This window comes from Grampus griseus (assembly GCF_964374135.1).
Source record: "Grampus griseus genome assembly, chromosome: 2".
Taxonomy (NCBI): domain Eukaryota; kingdom Metazoa; phylum Chordata; class Mammalia; order Artiodactyla; family Delphinidae; genus Grampus; species Grampus griseus.
The window spans coordinates 34,491,797-34,516,868 of NC_139018.1; the positions used below are offsets into that span (position 1 = coordinate 34,491,797).

The 25,072-nt window shown below is 46.3% G+C and overlaps 1 protein-coding gene across 1 annotated transcript; it reads left to right on the plus strand.

Annotated features, from left to right (window-relative positions):
- The first annotated feature begins 1,623 nt into the window (after window positions 1–1,623).
- Window positions 1,624–24,916, plus strand: PLEK2 (pleckstrin 2). The gene is made up of 9 exons (XM_082647469.1): window positions 1,624–1,723; window positions 9,282–9,446; window positions 18,541–18,722; window positions 19,935–20,026; window positions 20,340–20,527; window positions 20,751–20,852; window positions 22,590–22,673; window positions 23,585–23,663; window positions 24,416–24,916. Exons 1-9 carry the CDS (start codon window positions 1,682–1,684, stop codon window positions 24,541–24,543), a joined length of 1,062 nt encoding a protein of 353 aa, XP_082503595.1. The 5' UTR covers window positions 1,624–1,681; the 3' UTR covers window positions 24,544–24,916.
- The last annotated feature ends 156 nt before the right edge of the window (window positions 24,917–25,072 follow it).

Below are 25,072 nucleotides of genomic sequence, written 5' to 3' on the forward strand. Positions count from 1 at the left end.
AATACGGACGCTGCCAGGATAGAGGACCAATCTTTCTCCCTTTCCCATTTCTGTGAACTCATTCAGGAACCCCTCTTGCCAAAGAAAATGCCACCTCTTCTAAGCCTCAGAAGGTTGTGTCTGGGTAAGGCCAAAACTGCCTCTGTGCCAAATGACTGCCCCCCAGCATCCGAGAAGAAGGAGAATAACAGACCATAGTTAGAGCCAAAGAGGATAAGAATTTCCCATTCCAGTCTCTCATGTCCTGGGTTTGAGCCTAGCAAGTTTTCACAGCTCCGATTATCCTTTCCTCCTCTTCCCAGCTCTTGACATGAGAAACAAGTGCATTCACACTGCCCTGGGGTTAAAATCCAAGTTTGTGTGACCTTGGGCAAGTTATTTAACTGCTTCAAGTTTCAGTTTCCTTGGCTGGAAAGAATGAGATAATAAACTCACCTCATGGCATGTTGTGCATTAAATAGAACCCAGCACCCAATACAGGCCTGGCTTTAGAAGGTGCTGAGTCGACGTTCAGTCTGCAATGGAGTGGAAGCCCCATTGCTTTTGGACTCCTCTGGGATCCAAAAGTCGCTTTTTGCAGAAGGCTGAAATGGGCCATTTCCAGGGCACGGGAGCCCGTTGTGCTTTGGGAGTGGGCTCCAGCCTGGGTCTGAAAGGCAGTCGGGGCACCATCTCCCAATCTAGAGCTTTCTCTTCCCTTTGAGGCATCTGGGGCCTTTCCCCTTCCTGGTGAACAGTCCTAACAGGGCCCTTCACACTGCAGGGCAAACAAGGAATAAACTGACCTTCTCCTAAGGACTACCAGACAGGATCAGTTTTACTGATGCTTCCTTTTGTTTCAGGCTCCAATATGGCTTGTTGTCCATCCATCCAGTCCTCACTTAAATTTGTGACAATTCTGTTCATCATGGATTTTTTTTTGCATTAATTTTTACTAAAATTTGAAAAAATATTTAACATATTTTAAAACATTGCATTAAAATATTATTTATCTTGATTACTGAGCTCCTTGGCACTCCCGTAACTTTTGCCCCTAATGATGGAAACTTCAGCTCTAACTTTTTGAGGGGAGAGGTGTATTTTGGAGACCGACTGTGCCTGCTTCCTTAAACCTGTGACCTTGCTAATGGGAACTTTTCTCTGCCCCCACCAGAGGCCAGGATAAAGCTCCCAGCCTGGTTCCAACTCCTCCACTCTCCCACCCCCATTTCCATGGAGCTCAGGAATGACCCCAAATCTTTGAAATCCTTTCGGTTCAGCTTAATTCCGTTAAGTATTAGTCAACAGCAATATACTAAGTGCCAGGTAAGTACCTGGTTAAGGCTGGGAGTGGAGGAAGATGGGCAAAGACGGGAAGAGTCAGAGGCGCAGAGCGCGCTGGGGGAACCTGTATGGAGAAAGCCTGGGCGGGGGAGGCTCCGGGAGGCGACACGGGGGCGGCCCTCCCCTGAGGACTAACCACGAACCTTAGGGCACCTTCGGCGGGGAGACCACGTCAGAAATCCCGTCCGGGACTGACTTCCTGCCCGGGAGGCCCCGCGGCCTCGGGCTCTGGGCGCGGGCCAGCGGGGCGGCGCCGGCGCCGGATCGGAGGCGCTTCTTGGGCGCAGCGCGCGCCGAGCTGCGCGCGGAGGAGCGGGAGCGCGGGACGGCGCACCGGGGAGGGCGCGCTGGCGGCGACATGGAGGACGGCGTGCTCAAGGAGGGCTTCCTCGTCAAGAGGGTGAGCGCAACGGAGCCTCTCCGGACACGGCCCGGGGCGGGCCCGCGGCGGGCGCCGGCTCACCTGAGCCGCGGTCGGCCGGCCTGGGGCCACGCTGGGCGGAGTCGCGTGTAGTAGGGAAAGACGGGTGGACGGTGGTTGGGGGTGAGCTTTAGATAGAAAAGAGGGGCCAGGGCACAGGCGAGGAGGAGAATCCCGCTTGGCTAGGGCGTGTGGGGTGCAGGGGGCGGCTACTCGTAGTGGACAGCTTAATTAAAACAACTTACTAAAATACGAAGCGTATAGGATTTAAATATGATGTATTAAAACAACGAAAGTGTGTTCGGTAGTCCCCAGCGCCCGTCCAGTTAATGCATCATCTCCTATATTCTTCACAATAACTCGTGAGGGAGGAGGAAGCTTATGTTTCTTAAGCCCCTATTGTGCACCAGTCCTGGACGTTGTCTCCTTTAATCCTCCCAACAGTCCGACAGGTTGGTGGTACCACATTACCCACCCACCCCCGTTTCTTCAAGGGGAAAACAAAGCTCCAAGAGGTTAAGTAACTCAGGATCTGGACTAGTGGGTGATGGAACAGGATCAAACCCACTCAGGCTGACTCCAAACCGTTTTCTGCCCACTGCAGGGTGGGTATTGTTATTCCTGTATTACAGATGAGGAAACAGGGGTAGAAAGATGAGAGCGCTTGCCCAGAGCCCCAGGGCTAATAACAGCCGGAACTGGAACCTCCATCCTCGTTTCTTCCACATCACCCCATGTGGCCTTTCCCACAGCAAGCAAGAGTCCAGACAAAAGCTCAACATATAGGGAGGGCTTCCCTGGTGGTGCAGTGGTTGAGAGTCCGCCTGCCGATGCAGGGGACATGGGTTCGTGCGCCGGTCGGGGAGGATCCCACATGCCACAGAGCGGCTGGGCCCGTGAGCCATGGCCGCTGAGCCTGCGCGTCCGGAGCCTGTGCTCCGCAACGGGAGAGGCCACAACAGTGAGAAGCCCGCGTACCGCAAAAAAAAAAAAAAAAGTAGAAAATGAATGAAAAAGCAGCTGCAAGAGGAAATTAGATTTTTAAAAGTTCTTTTAACATTGATGTTCACACGAAACATTTATGCTAACCCTAAGAGCAGAGCATAAAATCTGGGGATGAGCCTTTTGGCTCTTCTGAGTTTATAGCTTTGGGAGGGGGATGGATGAAGAGGGATGAAGGGACTCGGCCTCCCTTGGCCACCAGATCAACCCTGAGGTCTCAAGTCACTTTCTGTTCAATAGGTAATGCAGCCATGTTATTTTACACACTGTTTGACATAGGAGGGCGGGTGTGTTGTTTGCTCAAAACTGTAAGCAGGAGGTGTAGGAGGCTGTGCCGGATCAAGGGTCAGAGTGGATACAAGCAGGTACAAAATTCCACGCCTGTTCCATGCCACTGGGATTAAAGTGATAGGTTGGTCCCTCACAGTTTGTGGAGGCAGCTGCACCTCAGAGAGACCACCTATGGGGAGCTTTTCCTGCAGCTTATAAGGTGAGAGGGAGAGGGGTTTGGGCAGAGGTTTTGATGGGCATTGTTGATTGCCGGGATAGCCGAGCCCTGGTAGGGGCCTGTTGAGGACAAGCCCTCGCAGAGGGGCCCTTTGGGGCGTCCCCTTGTTCCTGGGGGTTACCTTATATGATTCCCCACCACCACCACCACCACGCAGAGTCAGGGGAGGGCTGGAGGGAAGGAAGGATGTGAGTTCTCTTCCAGATGGGCCACCCAGTCCAGGGTGGCAGCTTAGGGAGTATAGGGTACAGGGAAGTGAGGACAGTCAACCAGGTCTGGCCCCAAGAGCCCACCGAGGGCCTTGGCTGAAATACCTAAAGCACATTCCAGCCAAACCCAAAGACAAGAGTTTGGAGCTGGAGCCTGACCCTGAGGCAAGCGGAAGCCACACCCTTTCCTACAAGGCAGGGATGGGGCCCCTGCCCCTGCTAACTGTCCCTGCCCACTGATCAGTCGGACTTTTCCTCTCCCCCATTTCCCTTCTCCTCCTGGATGGCAACAGCAGCCCCCGTGGCCACTGGAGAAGGTGCAAGGCTACGACGGGGGGATTCCACAGATTCAGGGGGGGTTTACGGTCCAGAAGTGGGGCAGGGCCCAAGCTGGAAACCCAGCATACAGAACAGTCATCACCAGTGAGGGCAAAGCAGGAGACGGGCAGGGACATGATGGATTTGGCTCTTAATCCAGCCCAGACAAGAAAGAAGCAAAGCTCCCGACAGAAATGCAGAATGCTCACTTGGCCTGGCTTTAGAAGGAGGGTGAGGGGGAAGGAAGGCGGATCTGCGTGGGTAGGACTGCTTGTGCTTTAAGCAGCAGCTGAAGCACTGAATCAGGCATTGCTGCCTGGCTCGTACCTCAGAAACAACACTCAGAAAATGACATGGCAGTGTCGACACGCTTTGGCCTAGAAAGTTCATTTGTAGGACTCTGTCCCCAGGAAATGCCATACAAGCTTTAGGAACAAAGTGTTATTTCTGTCGTGAAAAAACTGGAAACTACCTATATGTCCCCCCAAATAAACAAATGATTACAAGTGAATTTTAGTTATGCAGATGTTAAAAATGTTTATAATATTATAATCCAAAGAGTAAAAATATAAATGGTATGAGTAAGGAAAAAATTTGCTTGGAAGAAAAAAGCAAGAAGGCTAGAAGTTTCGAAAGCTAAAGGTCTCACATCGTGGTGTTCGCAGGGCCACACTCCTTCTGAAACCCGCAGGGGAGAATCCTTCTTTGTCGCTTTTGTTTCTTGTATTCGCAGGCTGTAAAGGAAACACGCAGGTTTTTCCTTCCTGTGTAGGAAAAACCTAGCTCTTCCCCACTGTGTGTTTCTCTATCCTGTGGGGTTCCTTTACTTTTACACAGAACACTTCACTTCTGACTCTTCTAGTCACCAAACGTGTGGAAGTTTTTCCCTACACCAAGCAATTCTCTGCAACACCCAGTGTGTGTCCTATAATTTAACTGAAGTCTGACGCTATCAACTCAGAGACGGCGTTAGATCCCACAGCATGAGAACTCAGTCCTACAAGACTGCTTCCCCAGCCCTCCCCCATGCCCCAACACACACACACACTTCAGACACCAGTCAAAAGCCCAGGTTGTCACCTGTACTCTGACCAACTGCCTATAGATCAGAGGTTCCAGGGAAACACTTAACTTATGTTTACCAGCTTATTAAAGAATGTGATAAAGGAAAGAAATGAGCATCCGGATGGAAGAGATGTGTAGGGCAAGGTTTGTGGGAAGGGGCCCAAAGCTTCTGTGCCCTCTCCGAGTGTACCACTCTCCCACCACCCCCGTGTGTCCCCCAACCTGGAAACTCTCCAAATCCCATATTTCTGGGACCTTATGGAGGTGTCATCATGTAAGCATGATAGATTGTTAACTCCATTTCCAGCCCTTCTCTTTTCTCAAGAGAATGGGAGGGGGGGCTGAAAATTCCAAGCTTCTAATCATGGTGTGGTCTTTCCAGTGACCAGCCCTCACCCAGGAGCCCACCCAGAGTTGCCTCATTAGCACAAAAGATACTCCTGTCACCCAGGAAATTACAGGGGGTTCAGGAGCTCTGTACCAAGAACCGGGGTCAGAGAGCAATATATTGCATTTTCTGTTATCTCACACAGGCACTCCTTGCTGTTCCTTGAGTTGTAGATGCATAATCCTATCTCTGCCTCCATCATCACATGACTGTCTTCTCCCTGTGTGTCTTTCAGTGTCCAAATTTTCCTCTTCATATAAGAACACCAATCATATTAGTGTTATTAGGGCCACCCTAGTGTAGTATGACCTCACCTTAACCTGATTACATCTGCAAAGACCCTATTTCCAAATAAGATCACATTCACAGTTCCCTGGGGTTAAGACTTCAATGTATCTTTTGGGGGGACATAATTCAACCCACAACACATACCATCTCTGCTTCTCTGGGGTTGTAGGGTCTTGGGCAAGACCTTTCTGGGTCTCAGTTTCCTCATCATTAAAGTTAGGGAGTATAGTATAGGCTTTTTCAAAGGGTCCTCCAGCTGTAACACTCTGTGCTTTTCTTTTTTCAATTTTTATTTATTTATTTAATTTTTATTTTTGGCTGTGTTGGGTCTTTGTTGCTGTGCACAGGCTTTCTCTAGTTGCAGAGAGAAGCTAGTGGGGGCTACTCTTCATTGCGGTGCATGGGCTTCTTATTGTGGTGGCTTCTCTTTGTTGCGGAGCTCTAGGCGTACGGGCTACAGTAGTTGTGGCACGCGGGCTCAGTAGTTGTGGCACGCAGGCTCAGTAGTTGTGGCTTGTGGGCTCTAGAGCACAGGCTCAGTAGTTGTGGCACATGGGCTTAGTTGCTCCGCGGCATGTGGGATCTTCCCGGACCAGGGCTCGAACCCGTGTCTCCTGCATTGGCAGGCGGATTCTTAATCATTGTGCCACCAGAGAAGTCCCATTCTGTGCTTCTTAAGCCCAGTCCTAGGGTCACATCCCAGCTTATGGAATCTCCTCCTTCCCCCTAAGGGGGCTCTAAGCCATTCATGGTCCAACTGGCCTCTGGTCCCAGTCAGCCACTTATAGACAAGGAGCCTGGAGAGGGAGGCAGATTCCTAGGTGAAGGGAAGCCTGGGTTCTTTTTCAGCTTATACCACTGTCCTTTCGGCCTCTGACACCATTTGCCTGCTGATTTTGGATGAGTCCCTTACGCCGTCTGATATGGCGAAGCTTATCTGAGAAGCAGGGATAAGGGGGCTTTCCTTCTCATTTTGTGGGTTATTACAGTAACCTCCAGCTGAGCTGGCTGCTCCAGTCTGGCCGACCTTACTCAGCTGTTCGCTCAGGTGTGGTCGGTTGATCCTTTTAACATGAGAACCTACTGCTTGTCATCCTTCTGCTTAAGTCTTCAGGGACTCCCCTCCGGCCACAGTGAAGTCACCAGCTGCTCCGAGTTTTCCACCTACGTAGTAGATTCTATCTCATCAGCCTTTCTTCGATTGCTCTCCTTTGCTGTCAGTCTGGATTCTTGGCTGCTCATAACACGGTCCACTCTAGCAAGTTTCAACGGAAGGGATTTCATAGAGAATAATAAATATCAAGTAACTCGGGAATATTTGGGAGGGCCGGGTGCCACACAGCCAGAGATGATGCAGCCAGACCAAAATATCCAACAGCACCACCACACGTTTCTTGTGGAAACGTCACTGCCGCCGCTGTTTGCCACTTGTCCCTGGTAACTCTGGGGATTGGGTGTCAGAAGAACCTGTCCTTCCACCACTGTCCTGCCACCTTGGTGGCTGCCAAACATGTATCAATGCCCCATGCACAGGACTGGCAGCAGCCTGGCCACCTCCCTGTTCCTTCCTGCCGTCGATTCTGGGAAATGTAGCATTTTGTCCAGGAATCGTAGCCCTATCTCTATTGGTTTGTTCTGCTCAACAGGTGTTGGTTACACTTTTCTCCCTAACATCTCCAGGCCCCTTTCTCCTTTCCGGTTGTTTTAGTTTATTAGGGCTGCTGTAACAAAATACCACAGACAGGACCCCCTAAACAACACATTTATCGTCTTGCAGTTCTGGAGGTCGGAGTCTAAGGTCAAGTTGTTGGCAGGCTTGGTTTCCTCTGAGGCCTCTCTCCTCGGCTGGTACATGACGCCTCTTGCTGTGTGCTCACATGGCCTTTCCTCTGCGTGCACGCCTCCCTGACATCTGCGTGTCCAAATTTCCTCTCCTTGTGAAGACCCCGGTCAGGTTGGATTAAGGCCCAACTAATGGCCTTATTTAACCTAATCACCCCTTTAAAGGCCCTGTCTCCAAATACAGTCACATTCTAAGGTAGTAGGGGGTTAGGGCTTCAACATATGAATGGGGAGGGGGGGATAATTCAGTTCAGAACACCTATGTTTTAAGGTTTAAGACTATTTTGCCCCCTCCCCTTCTCCGCCTCACACCGGCCCCCATGCCGGAGCCACACCTGTGTGCCAGCAACTGCCTTTACTGCTAATGCTGCGCCAGGACCCCCTCAGCAGGGATTGCTGGGCGAGGGGACTTGAGTCTGGGCCACGTGGTCTGGTGTAGACCAGTGCTCACACAGTCGACTCCTTCGACAATTTGCGGTTCCCTAACACAGTCAGTACACGCACGCTGAGCGCGGAACAGAATTGCAGCACCACAGGTATGAGAACTGAAGGGGCCTTTGAAATTAATAAATGCTGGGTCAGGAAACCAGTGAATCGGGGACAGTCTCTGAATCAGATAAAGTGCATCTCTCTTGGTTAGAATCCAGCCCTAATTGGGCTCTGCTCTGGGAAACATGCCAAGAAAGTCACTTTCATGAGCGTGCACAAAATCATTTCATTCTGATTCTTCAGCAGACATTCTCCCATCCACTGTTCTGTTCTAGAAGCGGACTCTCTGCCTTCACCTGACTATCCTGTCCACTGGCTCCATGACCCACCTGAGAGCCCCCCAAACTCCCCTGCCTTTTAGGCCTGTCACAGCAGGCTAGGTAAAAATGTTAGGGTCCTTAACAATTTGTGGCTTCAACTTTACAAATTGCCCACATCCTTCAACGAACAATATTCTTTTTTCGGAATACATCCTAAGGAAAAAAAATTAAGAGATGCAGATCAAAATTTATGTGCAAGGATATTCATTGCAGAGTTGTTTATAATAGTGGGAAAAAAACGACCTCAGTTACAACAGGAGATGGACAAGAAAATGATGCAGCCACCTAGTGGTCATTAAAAGACATGTTTTAAAGAAATTTAATGGTGTGAGACGATGCTTGGCAAAGTCAGCAAAAGAAAAACTAGAAAATAAAACTCATATATGTAATATCCTGATTTTTAAAAAAACTAGAAAGTAAAAACTAAAAGGGAAAAAGACTGGAAGGAAATACAAAATGTTAACAATGGCTGTCTCCCAGTAGCAGGATCTTTTCTTCTGTTGACTTTGCAGTTTCTTTCGAGGCTTATTATAACCAGAAAAAAAGAACAGATGGGAACTAGAAAGTCAATGCCAAAGGTGTTTGTTACATACTCAAAAGAGATGGCAAAGAGATCCAAAGCTCATGCTTTCTTCATGAAAATGAAAATAAAACATGTGATTCTGAACTGGATCCTTTGGCAATTAAGGACATTATTGGGGTAATCGGTGAAACTTGAATGGAGTTTGTGGAACAGATGAAAATAATATATTCATGTAAATTTCCTAATGTTGATTGTATTGTGGTTATGTTGGAAATACCCTTTTTAGTTTTTGGTAGGAGTTACACAATAAAATACTGAGAAGTGATTGGAGCTTCATCATGTTAAAAACTAACTCTTAATTGCTTTTGTAAAAAAATTTATAATTTTCTTCAGCTTTTCTCTGAATTGAAACTATTTCAAAGTAAAAAAATAAAATTAAGCTAAAAAAGAGAGATAATTCTGTCCCCTTATTGGAGAGTTGATCCCATGGCACAGTCTGGTCACCTGTGCCATGGGCCACCTCTCCCTGGACACCACGTTGTCCCCTCGGCCACCTCACCTCAGGGTTCTCCTGTCTGTCCTCAGGGTCACATTGTCCACAACTGGAAGGTGCGATGGTTCACCCTTCAGCAGAACACGTTGCTGTACTACAAGCTTGAGGGGGGTCGGAAAGTGATCCCCCCCAAGGGCCGCATCCTTCTGGATGGCTGCACCATCACCTGCCCCTGCCTGGAGTATGAAAACCGACCAGTAAGTGAAGGCCCCCGCTTCCCAGCTCCTCCCTCCCACTCCCTGGACCCTCCCGTCTCTGGCCTCTTTGGTGAAGGTGGTGTGGGTCATGGGAAGAGCTGAGTTACTGAAAAACCTAGACTCAAATCCTGGCTGCATCACGTACCAGGCATGTGACCTTGGGCAAGTAATTGCATCTCTTTGAGCCTTAGTCCCTCATCTATAAAATGGGATAAAATAATGACACCTGACTCTCACGACTGTGATGAGAATCATGAAGGTAACGGTGGGTCAAAACACCTTGTAGGCTAGGAGACACTACACAAATGTGAATAATTACTGCTACTTGGGGTTTAATAGGATGACTTTCATCCCCCAAGGGGCACATGTTCCAAAAGTTCGGGGCAGCTTCAACTCTACCATCAGAAACGAATCTGAATTAATCATTTACTGAGGGCCCATTAAGTACCAAGAAATTTGCTGGGCTTGGAGGTGTCAAGGAAGAAAATGGTAAGATTGCTTCTTTCAGTTAATGATCTTATTATGAAAGCAAGTGATTAACAGAAAAACATTCAGAGTTCCAAATGTTGGTACAAACATTATTAACCGCAGAGAACACTGTATTGCTGAAGGGGAGGAAAATGCCATCATAGGCTGTCTGCTCAGGTACAGCTTTGAGGGGGTTAGAGGTTTGGGCAAAGATCTGAAAGAGGAAAGAGGCAGAGGTTCCAGGCAGGTAGAAGGTCTTGGGTAAAAGTGGAGGGACAGGTAGGGATAAATTTAGAGATCAGGATGGGCATTGTGGCCAAAGGGTATGTTCAATGAAGGAGTGGTGGGAGATTGGCTGGGGCCAGGTACAGGTAATAGGGAGCCATTGAAGGTCTTGACTGAGAGAAGGGGCTGGTGAAAACTCTCTTAGGAAGACCAAAATGAACACCTAAGCTCAGTTCCTAATAAGATAACTAGTTCCATAAAGAAGGGGTCTTACTATTTTCTTCTTTCTTATCATGTTTTTCTTCTCTGACTCTTCTAGACAAATTGATGAATCTTCTAAGTATAAGAAAATATTAATGACAGTCAATTCTGGGTAATGGGTTTACTGGTGTTTGTTTTGTACTCCTTTATAGTTTAAAATTTTTCTCAAATAGGAAACAAAAGGAGCTGTTAAAAATCAGGCATGAAATGAGGCAGAAAGAAGGGATGAACCTGAGGAAACATTATGAAGGAAACATTGACAGGACATCGTTGACTGGATGTTGAGGGCAAGGGAGAGAGAGGCATTGAATATCATTCCAGCCTAAGAGGCTGCAAAAGTGAAATGTCATTCTGTAATTTCCACTGCAAACCTGGAAATGCCACTGATTAAAAGAGATGGCGTAGCTCTCCGTGGGGGTGGGATGGGACTGCTGGGGAGTGCTGAGCCTGGTAAGAGACTTGGGTCTGCATCTTCTTCCTTGTAGCATCATCAGACCAGACACAATGTCTGGGCACATAGCAGATGCTTAGTAAATGTTTGTTGAATAAATGGTTAATGAAAAAGAAAGATTTACAGATAAGTGAGACAGTTCTAAGAAGACAACCTAGTTTTCTAGGTGCATTTAAGACTCTGGGTTTCAATAAATTAAACCTTGGAACTTGTAGGTTAACTTTTTCTTGGGGGTGGTAATTTTTAAAAATTGGAGTATAATTGCTTTACAATGTTGTGTTAGTTTCTGCTGTACGACGAAGTGAATCAGCTATATGTATACGTGTATCCCCTCCCTCTTGGACCTCTCTCCCACCCCCCCCATCCCACCCATCTAGGTCGTCACAGAACACCAAGCTGAGCTTCCTGTGCTTTATAGCATGTTCCCACTAGCTATCTATTTTACACATGGTGGTGTATATATGTCAGTCCTAATCTCCCAGTTCATCCCACTCTCCCCTTCCCGCCCCGTGTCCACATGTCTGATCTCTATGTCTGTGTCTCTATTCTAGATTCCACGTATATGCATTAATATACAATATTTGTTTTTCTCTTTCTGACTTGTTTCACTCTGTATGACAGACTCTAGGTCTATCCACATCTCTACAAATGACCCAATTTAGTTCTTTTTTATGGCTGAGTAATGTTCCATTGTATATATGCGCCCCATCTTCTTTATCCATTCATCTGTTGATGGACATTTAGGTTGCTTGCATGTCCTGGCTATTGTAAATAGTGCTGCAATACACATTGGGGTACATGTGTCTTTTTTTTTTTTTTTTTTTTACATGTGTCTTTTTGAATTATGGTTTTCTCGGGGTATAAGGCCAGCAGTGGGATTGCTGAGTCATATGGTAGTTCTATTTTTAGTTTTTTAAGGAACCTCCATACTGTTCTTCACAGTGGCTGTATCAATTTACATCCCACCAACAGTGCAAGAGGGTTCCCTTTTCTCCACACCCTCTCCACTATCTACTGTTTGTAGATTTTCTGATGATGGCCATTCTGACTGGTGTGAGGTGATACCTCATTGCAGTTTTGATTTGCATTTCTCTAATAATTAGTGATGTTGAGCATTTTTCATGTGCCTCTTGGCCATCTGTATGTCTTCTTTGGAGAAATGTCTATTTAGGTCCTCTGCCCATTTTTGGATGGGGTTGTCTGTTTTTCTGATATTGAGCTGCATGAGCTGTTTGTATATTTTGGAGATTAATCCTTTGTCAGTTGCTTCATTTGCAAATATTTTCTCCCATTCTGAGGGTTGTCTTTTCATCTTGTTTATGGTTTCCTTTGCTGTGCAAAAGCTTTTAAGTTTAATTAGGTCCCATTTGTTTATTTTTCTTTTAATTTTCATTACTCTAGTAACGGTCAAAAAAGATCTTGCTGTGATTTATGTCAAAGAGTGTTTTTCCTATGTTTTCCTCTAAGAGTTTTATAGTGCCCAGCCTTACATTTAGGTCTTTAATCCATTTTGAGTTTATTTTTGTGTATGGTGTTAGGTAGCGTTCTAATTTCATTCTTTTACATATAGCTTTCCAGTTTTCCCAGCAAAGAGACTGTCTTTTCTCTGTTATATATTCTTGCCTCCTTTTCATAGATTAGTTGACCTTAGGTGCGTGGGTTTATCTCTGGGCTTTCTATCCTGTACCATTGATCTATATTTCTGTTTTTGTGCCAGTACCACACTGTCTTGATTACTGTAGCTTTGTAGTATAGTCTGAAGTGAGGGAGCCTGATTCCTCCAGCTCCATTTTTCTTTCTCAAGATTGCTTTGGCTGTTTGAGGTCTTTTGTGTTTCCATACAAACTGTAAAATTTTTTGTTCTAATTCTGTGAAAAATGTCACTGGTAATTTGATAGGGATTGCATTGAATCTGTAGATTGCTTTGGGTAGTATTGTCATTTTCACAATTGATTCTTCTAATCCAAGAACACAGTATATCTCTGCATCTGTTTGTGTCATCTTTGATTTATTTCATCAGTGTTTTATAGTTTTCTGAGTACAGGTCTTTTGCGTTGTTAGGTAGGTTTATTCCTAGGTATTTTATTCTTTTTGTTGCGATGGTAAATGGGATTGTTTCCTTAATTTTTCTTTCTGATCTTTCATTGTTAGTGTTTAGGAATGCAAGAGATTTCTGTACATTAATTTTGTATCCTGCAACTCTACCAAATCCACTGCTTAGCTCTAGTGGTTTTCTGGTGGCATCTTTAGGATTTGCTATGTATAATATCATATTATCTGCAAACAGTGATGGTTTTACTTCTTCTTTTCCAATTTGTATTCCTTTTATTTCTTTTTCTTCTCTGATTGCCGTGGCTAGGACTTCCAAAACTATGTTGAATAAGAGTGGCGAGAGTGGACAGCCTTGTCTTGTTCCTGATCCTAGAGAAAATGCTTTCAGTTTTTCTCCATTGAGAATGATGTCTGCTGTGGGTTTGTCATATATAGCCTTTATTATGTTGAGGTAGGTTCCCTTTATGCCCACTTTCTGGAGAGTTTATCATAAATTGTTGTTGAATTTTGTCAAAAGCTTTTTCTGCATCTATTGAGATGATCCTATGGTTTTTATTCTTTAATTTGTTAATATGGTGTGTGACATTGACTGATTTGCATATATTGAAGAATCCTTGCATCCCTGGGATAAATCCCACTTGATCATGGTGTATGATCCTTTTAACGTGTTGTTGGTTTCTGTTTGCTAGAATTTTGTTGAGGATTTTTGCATCTATATTCATCAGTGATATTGGTCTGTAACTTTCTTTTTTGTGTGTGATATCTTTGTCTCGTTTTGGTATCAGGGTGATGGTGGCCTCGTAGAATGAGTTTGGGAGTGTTCCTCCCTCTGCAATTTTTTGGAAGAGTTTGAGAAGTATAGGTGTTAGCTCTTCTCTAAATGTTTGATAGAATTAGTCTGTGAAGCCATCTGATCCTGGACTTTTATTTGCTGGGAGATTTTTAAATTACAGTTTCAATTTCATTACTTGTGATTGGTCTGTTTATATTTTCTAATTCTTCCTGGTTCAATCTTGGAAAGTTGTACCTTTCCAAGAATTTCTCCATGTCTTCCAGGTTGTCCATATTATTGGCATATAGTTGCTTGTAGTCGTCTTTTATAATCCTTTGTATTTCTGTGGTGTCAGTTGTAATTTCTCCTTTTTCATTTCTAATTTTATTGATTTGAAACCTCTCCCTTTTTTTCCTTGGTGAGTCTGGCTAAAGTTTTATCAATTTTGTTTATCTTCTCAAAGAACCAACTTTTTTGATCTTTGCTATAGTTTTCTTCATTTCTATTTCATTTATTTCTGCTCTGATCTTTATGATTTCTTTTCTTCTATTAACTTTGGGTTTTTTTTGTTCTTCTCTCTCTGGTTGCTTTAGGTGTAAGGTTAGATTGTTTAGATTGTTAGATTGTTAAATTGTTAGATTGTTTATTTGAGATTTTTCTTATTTCCTGAGGTGAGATTGAATTGCTATAAACTTCCCTCTTAGAACTGCTTTTGCTGCATCCCATAGGTTTTGCGTTGTTGTGCTTTCATTGTCATTTGTTTCTATGTATTTTTTAATTTCGTCTTTGATTTCTTCAGTGATCTCTTGGTTATTTTGTAGTGTATTGTTTAGCCTCCATGTGTTTGTGTTTTTTACAGTTTTTTTCCTGTAACTGACTTCTAATTTCATAGCGTTGTGGTCAGAAAAGATGCTTGATACGATTTCAGTTTTCTTAAATTTTCTGAGGCTTGATTTGTGACCCAGGATGTGATCTATCCTGGAGAATGTTCCATGTGTACTTGAGAAGACAGTGTATTTTGCCGCTTTTGAGTGGAATGTACTATAAATATCAATTAAATCTATCTGGTCTATTGTGTCATTTAAAGCTTGTGTTTCCTTATTATTTTCTGTCTGGATGATCTGTCCATTGGTGTAAGTGAAGTGTTAAAGTCCCCCACTATTATTGTGTTACTGTCGATTTCCCCTTTTATGGCTGTTAGCATTTGCCCTATGTTTTGAGGTGCTCCTATGTTGGGTGCATAAATATTTACGATTGTGATATCTTCTTCTTGGATTGATCCCTTGTTAATTATGTAGTGTCCTTCCTTATCTCTTGTAACAGTCTTTATTTTAAAGTCTATTTTATCTGATATGAGTATTGCTACTCCAGCTTTCTTTTCATTTCCATTTGCATGGTATATCTTTTTCCATCCCCTCACTTTCAGTCTGTATGTGTCCCTAGGTCTGAAGTGGGTCTCTTGTAGACAGCCTATGTACGGGTCTTGTTTTTGTATCTATTCAGCCAGTCTGTGTCTTTTGGTTGGAGCATTTTATCCATTTACATTCAAGGTAATTATCCATACGTATGTTCCTATTACCATTTTCTTAATTGCTTTGGGTTTGTTTTTGTGGGTCTTTTTCTTCTCTTGTGTTTCCCTCCTAGAGAAGTTCCTTTGCTGTAAAGCTGGTTTGATGGTGCTGAATTCTCTTTGCTTTTGCTTGTCTGTAAAGCTTTTGATTTTTCTGTCCAATCTGAATAAGATCCTTGCTGGGTAGAGTAATCTTGGTTGTAGGTTTTTCCCTTTTATCACTTTAAATATATCCTGCCACTCCCTTCTGGCCTGCAGAGCTTCTGCTGAAAAATCAGATGACAACCTTATGGGGATTCCCTTGTATGTTATTTGTTGCTTTTCCCTTGCTGCTTTTAATATTTTTTCTTTGAATTTAATTTTTGTTAGTGTGAGTAATATGTGTCTTGGTGTGTTTCTCTCTGGGTTTACCCTGTATGGGACTCTCTGCACTTCCTGGACTGGGGTGGCTATTTCCTTTCCCATGTTAAGGAAGTTTTTGACTGTAATCTCTTCCAATATTGTCTCAGACCCTTTCTCTTTCTCTTCTTCTGAGACCCTTATAATTTGTATGTTGGTGCATTTAATGTTGTCCTAGAGGTCTCTGAGACTGTCCTCACTTCTTTTCATTCGTTTTTCTGTGTTCTGCTCCTCAGCAGTTATTTCCACCATTTTATCTTCCAGGTCACTTATTCACACTTCTGCCTCAGTTATTCTGCTATTGATTCCTCCTAGTGTGTTTTCATTTCAGTTACTGTGCTGTTCATCACTGTTTGTTTGGTCTTTAGTTCTTCTACGTCCTTGTTAAACATTTCTTGTATTTTCTCAATCTGTGCCTCCATTCTGTTTCTGAGATTCTGGATCATCTTTACTATCATTACTCTGAATTCTTTTTCAGGTAGGTTGCCTATTTCCTCTTCATTTATTTGGTCTTGTAGGTTTTTACCTTGCTTCTTCATCTGTAACATATTTTTGTGTTGTCTCATTTTTCTTTGATGGGTGGGGCCGTGTTCCTGTCTTACTGTTTGTTTGGCCTGAGGCGTCCATTACTGGAGTTTGCAGGCAGTTGGATAGAGCTAGGTCTTGGTGCCGAGATGAGGACCTCCAGGAGATCTCACAACGATTAATATTCCCTGGGGTCTGAGGTTCACTGTTAGTCCAGCGGTTTGGGCTTAGTGCTCCCACCACAGGAGCTCAGGTCTGAGCCCCGGCCTGGGAATCAAGCCGTGCAGCACAGCAAAAAAAAAGCAAAACAGTAACAAAGAATAAAAAATAAAATAAAATTGGAAAAATTAAAAATATATTAGGAAAAATAAAAATATAAATGAAACAACCACAAGGCAAAACAGAACCACGACAGCAAAAAAAAAAAAAAAAAAAAAAAAAGAAGCCTGGAAAAGGCCTTGGTGGTGGGCGGAGCTTAGGTGCAGCACGGCTGGAGGGGGTCCCGGAGGGCTGAGGTTTAGGCCCAGCGCCCCGGCAGGCTCTCTGGGGCTCAAGCAGGCAGGGGAGACGCTAGCCTCGTTCCCCTCCGATCCCCCAGTACCCCGAAGGTCTCTCCCCATCCCTGCTAATCCCTGCTCCATGGGCAGACTCCTCCAATCATGGGAACCCCTCCCTTCCCCCAGCCGCCCCTCAGAGGTGCCAGTCCCATCCCGCCTCCGCTTTTCCTCCCCTCCCCCTTCCCCCCAACATCCTACCCGGTTGCTCGGGGATTCCTCCCGTCCCTTTAGGTTTCCGAGGTCCCTGACCAGTGCCTGGTAGGGGCCCTAGTTGTGAGGAGACGCGAACTCCACCTCTTCCTACTCTGCCATCTTGGCTCCTCCTCTGCTGTAGGTTAACTTGTTGACCTGATACCACCTCATAGTCTTTAAGGAACAGTGGAGAGCAGAAGTGCTGGTAGAACAGGTGGGCGATAGGAAAACTTTGTTCTGTGTTTCAAAAAAGGAGACAAGTTGCTAGCTGGAGCTGTGAACTTCTTGCTAATTCTACGTAAAATTCTCAAACAGAGAAAATTGGCATCTGCCAGTCCATGACTACTTGAGGGGGAAGAAGCCAAGAGGAGTCAGTAGGTTCACTAAGAACAAGTTATAAAGTGTATCGTGTGTGTGTGTGTGTGTGTGTGTGTGTGTGTGTGTGTGTGTTTTAATTAGGGAAGCTATAAAAAAGTGTGTCTGGGTTTCATGTGGAACTTTATAGTCTCTCCTGAGATCTTTTCATTAAAATGGCGAACTACAGACTGACAGGGTGCTGGTTGAACTCATCTTTCCACGATGTTGATGAGTGAATCCATGTTAACTTGGAGGAACATGGTACTCTTTGGGACCGTGAGCCTGCCTTGTCTTATCCACCATTTTTGCTGTTTAGGTGAAGGACTTGATGAAGTTTGCAAGCAAAGCGAGGTAGGAGCTAATACATTGGAAAACAGAATCAGAATGAGACAGAATCCTTCTGTTTTGCAACAGAAGTGGTGAGCCCAGTCTACTCAGATGACATTTAGTAGGATCAACATGCAAAATCTCAACAATGTTTGAAAAAAAACCCTAAATGCCCATTTAAAAGATGGAGGAGATGTGGCCCACCTGAAGAAGACTCTCAGCTGACTGCACAGAGCATCAAGCCCTGAGGATGCCACTGCTAATGAGACCTCAGGCCCATGCTGTCTTGTACCCCCAGACCTTCCCTGGAGCAGTTTGTTCCATTCCAAGGGTCATATTTTATGAGAATGTTGAACCAACTGCAGAACATTTAGCAGGGCATAAACTGGTTGAGAAAGTTTAAACAGTATCATATGAGGAACGTGTGAAAGACTTGGGATGATTAGACCCGATTAGAGAGAGGATGAAAAGGAACAGAACTAACAGTTCCTTCAAGGTAGGCATTAATAGCCTCATATGACAGATGAAGGAACTGAGAGTCAGTGGGTCCTTTAATGTGCCCAAACGTCCATAGCTAAGTATCCACATCAGTGTGACCTGGAAGCCTGTGCATTTCCCACTTCAGCACAGAGGCTGTCATAGGAGGTGAGCTTAATCTATGTGGTTCTAGAAGGCAGAATCAGGAGCAGAGAGACCGAGTGCCCAGGAAGCAGACCCTATGCTAATGAGTCTGTTCAAAGGGGAAAGGTGGTGAGCTCCCCGTCACTGGAGGTATACAAGCAAATCTTTAAAGACCACCAGCTGGGGTGTGGTTGAGCGCTCGGGCACTCGGCAGTCACTGGACCACGTGGCCTCCCAGATTCCCCTCGGTTCTGTCATTTTAGCTGCTCAGCCAGCATTCTCTTGCCTGCTTGGTCTGACTGGCTGTTTTCCCACAGCTCCTCATTAAGCTGAAGACTCAAACATCCACGGAGTACTTCCTGGAGGCCTGTTCTCGAGAGGAGAGGGACGCCTGGGCCTTTGAGATAACAGGAGCTATTCACGCGGGGCAGCCAGGCAAGGTCCAACAGCTCCACATATTGAAGAACTCCTTCAAGCTGCCCCCTCACATCAGCCTGCAGTGAGTGCCTGGGCCCTGCCCTTGCCCTATCTGGCCTGGCTGCAGACTCTTCTGTGTGTGTGCAGCGGGGATGCGGGGTTGGGGTGGGGTTTGGCGGGGGGAGCGGCCTGTGGCTGTTACCCAGGCCTGACTGGTACCACCATTGTACTTCAGGGCCTTTCGCTGTCACTGTCCTGCTTACATTGTTTTCTCTGCCTGGGAGTGGCCCTACCTACCTGCCCTGGGAACCTCTTGGGGCCTCTGCTGCTCCTGCCCCCCTCAGTGTCTTGACACCCTCTCTTCAGTTTCACCCAGGGTGCTCAGGGCTATGTGACAGCTCCCCAGGAATCCCTGCTCACCCAAGTCATTAGTCTTGTTTGCAGCCTGGGGGCAAGAACGATGTGTTCCGGTAGCGGTTGCATTCTCACTCTGTGGGATTCTTCATCCATTCATCCATTCATTCATTTATTCATTCATTCAAGAAACAGTTATTGAGTGCCTACTGCATGCCATACATTGCTCTAGGTGCTCAGGAGATGCAAATGAGAATAAACAAAGTCTCATCTCAGGGGCTTTCCAGCCCAAGTACATAAACAGAGAATGAGAAAAGATCTTCCATTTGTGGCAGGAATCATCCCACAGAACAGAAGGAAAACAGTAGTGGAGGCGATACTATAAAGTAGGGATGGATGAAAGGAGTTCCCATCATGGAATCTCTTACATCAGCCCATCTGCAGGAAATACCCCCTAACCTTCCAGGTAGCAAAACTACCAAAAAGCTTCATACCAGGCTCTGGGATCTTGATTGTGCATCTAGGGCGCGGCTGAACCGTGGTGAGTGCAAGGAGGACGAGTGGCAGATGAGTGTGGGTTCAAGTGATGGGTGACTTTGAGAAGTAGCTGGAGGAGTTTGAACTTTATGCAGTAGATCATAGAGAATCATTACTGAACATTCTTTTGTTTCTAAATTAAAAGCCACACCTCATTAGTTCTACTACAGAAGTAATACCTGTCTAGTCTAGAAATATTAGAACATTTAGATGAGCAAGAAGAAAAAGAAACGTCCCCAAATCCTACCTCTCAAATGCTGATGCATAATGGAATACCCCTTTTTTTGCGATGTGTATCCTCCCATGTGCCATGTGCTTTACATCCTTAGCAATGACTTTTGGACCCTCCCTCATACCTGTCAGTGTGACCAGGGTCCCTCTCCTTTGCCTTCCTTCTGTGTAGTCGCATCGTGGACAAGATGCACGACAGCAGCAGCGGAATCCGGCCAAGCCCCAACATGGAGCAGGGAAGCACCTACAAAAAGACCTTCATAGGTGAGCCTCCCCTCTCGGGGGCTGGGCCAGGCACTGGAAACCTGGGGCTTGGTGATCCGGGACTCTGTGCTTGAACGGCTTGTGTTGAGGCCAGAGCTGCCTGCCAGCCGAGGGGCTGGCCTGCGATGGCCACATGTGAGTGCGGCCACAGCTCTGAGCAGCAGGTGTGACCTTCGGTCTGCTCTAGGGCAGAGCCCCAAGGCTATGCAAGGCTGCCCAAGAGGTCCAGGTCAATGAGGTCACAGCCAAGCACCCCTGAGGAAGCTGGTCTGGAGCCTGTCGTCTGACGGGTGCTGCCCTTACCCTGATGCAGGCTCCTCCCTGGTGGACTGGCTCATCTCCAACAACTTTGCAGCCAGCCGTCTGGAGGCCGTGACCCTGGCCTCCATGCTCATGGAGGAGAACTTCCTGAGGCCGGTAGGCACCCGAAGCACGGGAGCCATTCGCTCTGGGGATCTGGCTGATCAGTTCCTGGATGACTCCATGGCCCTGTACACTTTTGTAAGTTAGGGAGTGGGTTCCTGTTGCCACTGGGGCAGAGAGAGGAAGAGGCAACAGAGTGGGGGGGCGGGCGGGGATCCACAGTCACGGGTGAGAGGCCAAGCTTCACCCCAGGTGGAGTGGGTTTTCTGTATGCAGGCTTTTCCTTTTCCCCGCGGTAGCCTCCACAGCCTAGACCTAGGACTTTTTGGTAACAGAGTCCTTGCTCTCTCCTTCCCGCTAGGCTGAGAGCCCCAAGAGGAAGATAAGCTCCAAGGAAGAAATCAGTCTCAGCACCGTGGAGTTAAGTGGCACAGTGGTAAAGCAAGGCTATCTGGCCAAGCAGGTATGGCCGCCTTGGAGCGGGGAGCAGATGGGCAGTTCGCAAGCTCGGGGGAGGCAGGAATCCCCGCAAAGGGCGGGAAGGGCTGAGACTGCCAGGGGCACTAATTATCAGCAGAATCTGCTAAAGTCAGGGTCCAGTGGCAGCCACCGGGAGCAAATCAAGGGGCATGCACGTGTCCACTCGCGCATACACGAGCCCCAGACAAGGGGGCGTTCTGGGAAAAGTGCACACAAGTAGTTAACACAGCATTAGAAAACAATGCCTATGTCACTGCCCAGTTCACTTATTTGTCTGGAAGGGCATTGCCTACTGGTTGGCATTTTGCCTTTGCTGGCTTTCTGCTCCCTGAGGCTTCCTGGGGTCTCTGTCTGCTTTTGTGGGACTCTGCCTGCCCCCTTGAGAAGTATTTTCTCCACCTACTTCAGTGGGTTGAAGGTGAAATTCTGCAGTGTAATCTCTGTGTTTAAAAACTGACCGTGGCCACTGCTCCTACCATGTTGGGAGAGCGGCCACGTTAAGCAGGGACAGCCGGGTCACAGTCACACCTGCGGCATGTCCACCTGTGCCTGCAAACCAAGCTGCCGCGTCCCGGCACGTGAGGTGTAAGCCAGTCTCCTACACACCTCTTGTGTCTATGCACTCCTGACACGCCACGTGAATGTGTGCGTCTGTACAACACTGCTCAGCACCGTTCCCATCTTCTTGGAGCACTCGATGTCATTGTCACCTGCTTCTTGCGTATCAGGATCCCCTTCTGCTCTTAGATTGCTTACCGTCCACATAACTGCCTGTTTATTCCAAGGGCTCTGCTTCTGCTGGGCCTGAAGGGAGTCTGGTGAGGGGAGGTAGTGAGGTCCTGGGAGAGGAGGAGGGTGTGGGAGGGACTCGGGGTGCTCCAGACTAGAGGGTTAAGGAAGCTTTGTGACCTAGGGGTGAAGCCACAGTCACACGCACGGCAGTATCTTCCACGCTTAGATTTAAACATATAATTGATTGTTTCTTACTCTTTTTTTTTTTTTGCAGTAGAGTTGATTTACAAGGTCGTGTTAGTTTTTGGTGTCCAGCAAAGTGATTCAGTTATAAATATATAGATACATATTCTTTTTCCTATTCTTTTCCTTTATGGTTTATTACAGGATATTGAATATAGTTCCCTGTGCTATACAGTAGGACCTTGTTGTTTATCCGTTTCATATATAATAGTTTGTATCTGCTAATCCCCAACTCCTAATTTATCCCTCCCCCACCCCCTTTCCCCTTTGGTAACCATACGCCTTACTCTTCTTCTGATGCAGAATGCCGAAGTGGTTTTCACTGTATATAAGCACACATATATTCCTGTAGGTGTAGGTTTGTTTTCGGACTAAGTTGACGCTTAAAATTTGGTGCCTTTGGGTTCAAGTTTGCCTGTGAGTTCTTGGTCCAGTTGAAACCTGTGACCTCCCTGTCCTCCGTGTGCCCTGAGTGGTGTCCAGGCAGTGCTCCCCCTTTCTTTCAGTGCTGACCCTCTTTGGCTGTGTCAGCTCGGCTAAAGGTGACTGCTGTTGGTGAAGTGTCACTGAGCCGTGAAGTCCATGACACGTCACTGCAATCCCCAGGTCTCCAGGCTCTTTTGAGAAAGTCGTTCGTTGGAGCAGGCTGGCTGGGAGGTTCGAGGTTCCGCACTGGCGGCACAGAGGTGGGAGGAAGTGACTGAGAGCTGTCACCGATGAGCCTTGCACCCTCTCTTTGCCTCAGGGGCACAAGAGGAAAAACTGGAAGGTGCGGCGCTTTGTTCTGAGGAAGGACCCGGCTTTTCTGCATTACTACGACCCTTCCAAAGTGAGTGCCTTGTCATGCTCCCAGACACATCTCTCCAGAGCAGAGCAGGCAGCTGGCTTCACCTCCGCCCTTCCTCCCAGCATCCCTACCATAACTCCCACCCACTATGCCTTTCCTTCCACGGTGCAAGCTACCCCTCACAGTCTGATCACTCCTTTCTTTCATCACATTGTTGCCTGCTCAGTGGATCTACATTGTTTTGAGAGGAAAAGCGTCTTTCAGTTTCTCCAAAGCTGGCTGTGTGCCTAGGGAAGGTGAGGTGTGCTGATAAAGAGACTCCTAACTGGTGCTTTCTAGTCTCTTTTCACCCCTTTCCACCCAAAGAGTCCATGAATTCTGCCCCCTCAACCTCATGTCCCCACCAACGTTTTGAAAGGTTTCTTTTACCATTTAATATTTAAGCCATAATTCTGAGTTTCAGATAATAAGTATTCCTGCATGCTGGGTTTGATCTAATTCCAATCAGAAGAAAAGAAAAATGTCCTTTTAGTCAGCCTGTTCAGCCTTGTCTTGGTAGATGTATTCATTTGTTTTTTGAAATAAGAATGGACGTTCCTCCCTTGCTGAGCTTCAGTCAGGAACCCCACCCTAAGCTGAGAAACTGAAGGAGCTTGAAACAGCCCCCCACCCTGGGATCCTGCTAGACCACAGGGAGGGCCGAGGGACAGGGAGGGCCGAGGGACAGGGAGGGGGTTGGCACTGCTGCAGCTGGCTGTGGAATGAAGAAGCCCGGACTTCCTCGCTGGTGCAGACGACTTGCCATGTGATGTCCAAGTTCAGCCTCAACTGCTGTTACAAATGACTCCACAGACTACTTTAGCAGGCTGACTGCGGGTGGTTATAGATGAGAGGGTGACTCTTCTTTTTTGTGCCTTCACACAGTTCCTAATCAGGTCTCCTTTCCTTTGCAGGAAGAGAACCGGCCAGTGGGTGGGTTTTCTCTTCGTGGTTCACTCGTATCTGCTCTGGAGGATAATGGCGTTCCCACTGGTAAGGGGCAACTTTCGCCCTGGCCTGATCTCGGGGGCCTCCCTCCTGTGCTCTCAGTTAACACTCTGCTGATGAAGGGCTAAGCTGTGAGGGCTGATGGGCTTTCTCAGCGAGACGATGAATGGTGTGAGCTTTGAAGCCGATTAGAGAAAGGGCAAGTGGGGTGTTCTTAGTGTGTTAACAACACAACTAAATGACCCTTGTCTTTCATATTCTTTCCCATCCTTTTCTGTGCTTACTGGCCCATAGGCTTCCACCTAAGAACAGTAGCTTACAATAGTGCTTAAGGATTGACAACACACTATTAGCACACTAATTTCACAATAGACAGTTGAGGTAGGAGGATAGTATTATTCTTAACTTATGGATGTAGAGATTGAGGTTCAAAGAAGTTAAACAATTCAAGTCAAATCCCACATCTGTGTCTGGTTTTAACATAAACATACTGGACTCTTTGATGTGAGTTAAGACTGTAGACCTGTGGTTTGCATAGGGGGCAGGCCAAGAGGGCTTCCAAGAATGTCCAGACATAGCACTGGCAGGCCTTAAGGCACAGGTGAGGGAGAGGGGATGGACAGGAGGAATACAGGAAAGCACACATCTGGTGGGATTTCCTAACCATACACATTTGTACTAAGAAATACTTCATGGTATGTGTTTTTGTCTGTGTCTCAGTTGACTTTCAGCTACTCCCAGCTGAAGGCAGACATGGATGTTCACTCGCTGATTTTTTTTTTTTTCTTCCTGCCTAGGGGTTAAAGGGAATGTCCAGGGAAATCTCTTCAAAGTGATTACTAAGGATGACACACACTATTATATCCAGGCCAGCAGCAAGGCTGAGCGTTCAGAGTGGATTGAAGCTATCAAAAAGCTAACGTGACAAGGACCTGAGGGAATGGGATCAGGATTCCTCCCTCTTAACAGATGACACAGGATTTCCTGGAAAACGGGAATGTGTTAAGACTTTTAGCTTTTTCTATTTTGTACTGCTTTGGAGTGAGATTGGTGAAGAGTTCCTTAGATTACAGTGGGCAGTGGTGCTATTTCCTTCCCCACCTTCAAAGTTAACATGGAAATGCTAGAATAGCCATTAGGCATCAGCATCTTGACTTTCGCTCATCATCACAACCAGCCATTCCTTGGGTACCAAAGTAGGTTTCCCTTGTCATACTAACTGGCCACGTTGTAATACTAAATAAAACACTATAGTCTCATGGTGGCGCTCTCTGAAATGCTGTCAGCAACTCATTCTTTGGAATGAATAAAAATTGTTATTTGTTCCTGGCTATTAGAATTCCTATACCAAGTTTTAGTTTTCAAAGGTTTTTCATAAGGCTATACGAATTATTAGGCAAGCTGATTATAAAAACATCTCAAGTGATCTGTCACTAAAACATGCCTCATCTTAA

Excerpts from the sequence above, each read along its gene's own strand:
- PLEK2 (XM_082647469.1), top strand. The coding sequence starts at position 1,682 with ATGGAGGACGGCGTGCTCAAGGAGGGCTTCCTCGTCAAGAGG. Across the intron at positions 20,027-20,339 it reads CTACAAAAAGACCTTCATAG|GCTCCTCCCTGGTGGACTGG; the intron begins GTGAGCCTCCCC and ends ACCCTGATGCAG. Across the intron at positions 23,664-24,415 it reads GGATAATGGCGTTCCCACTG|GGGTTAAAGGGAATGTCCAG; the intron begins GTAAGGGGCAAC and ends CTTCCTGCCTAG.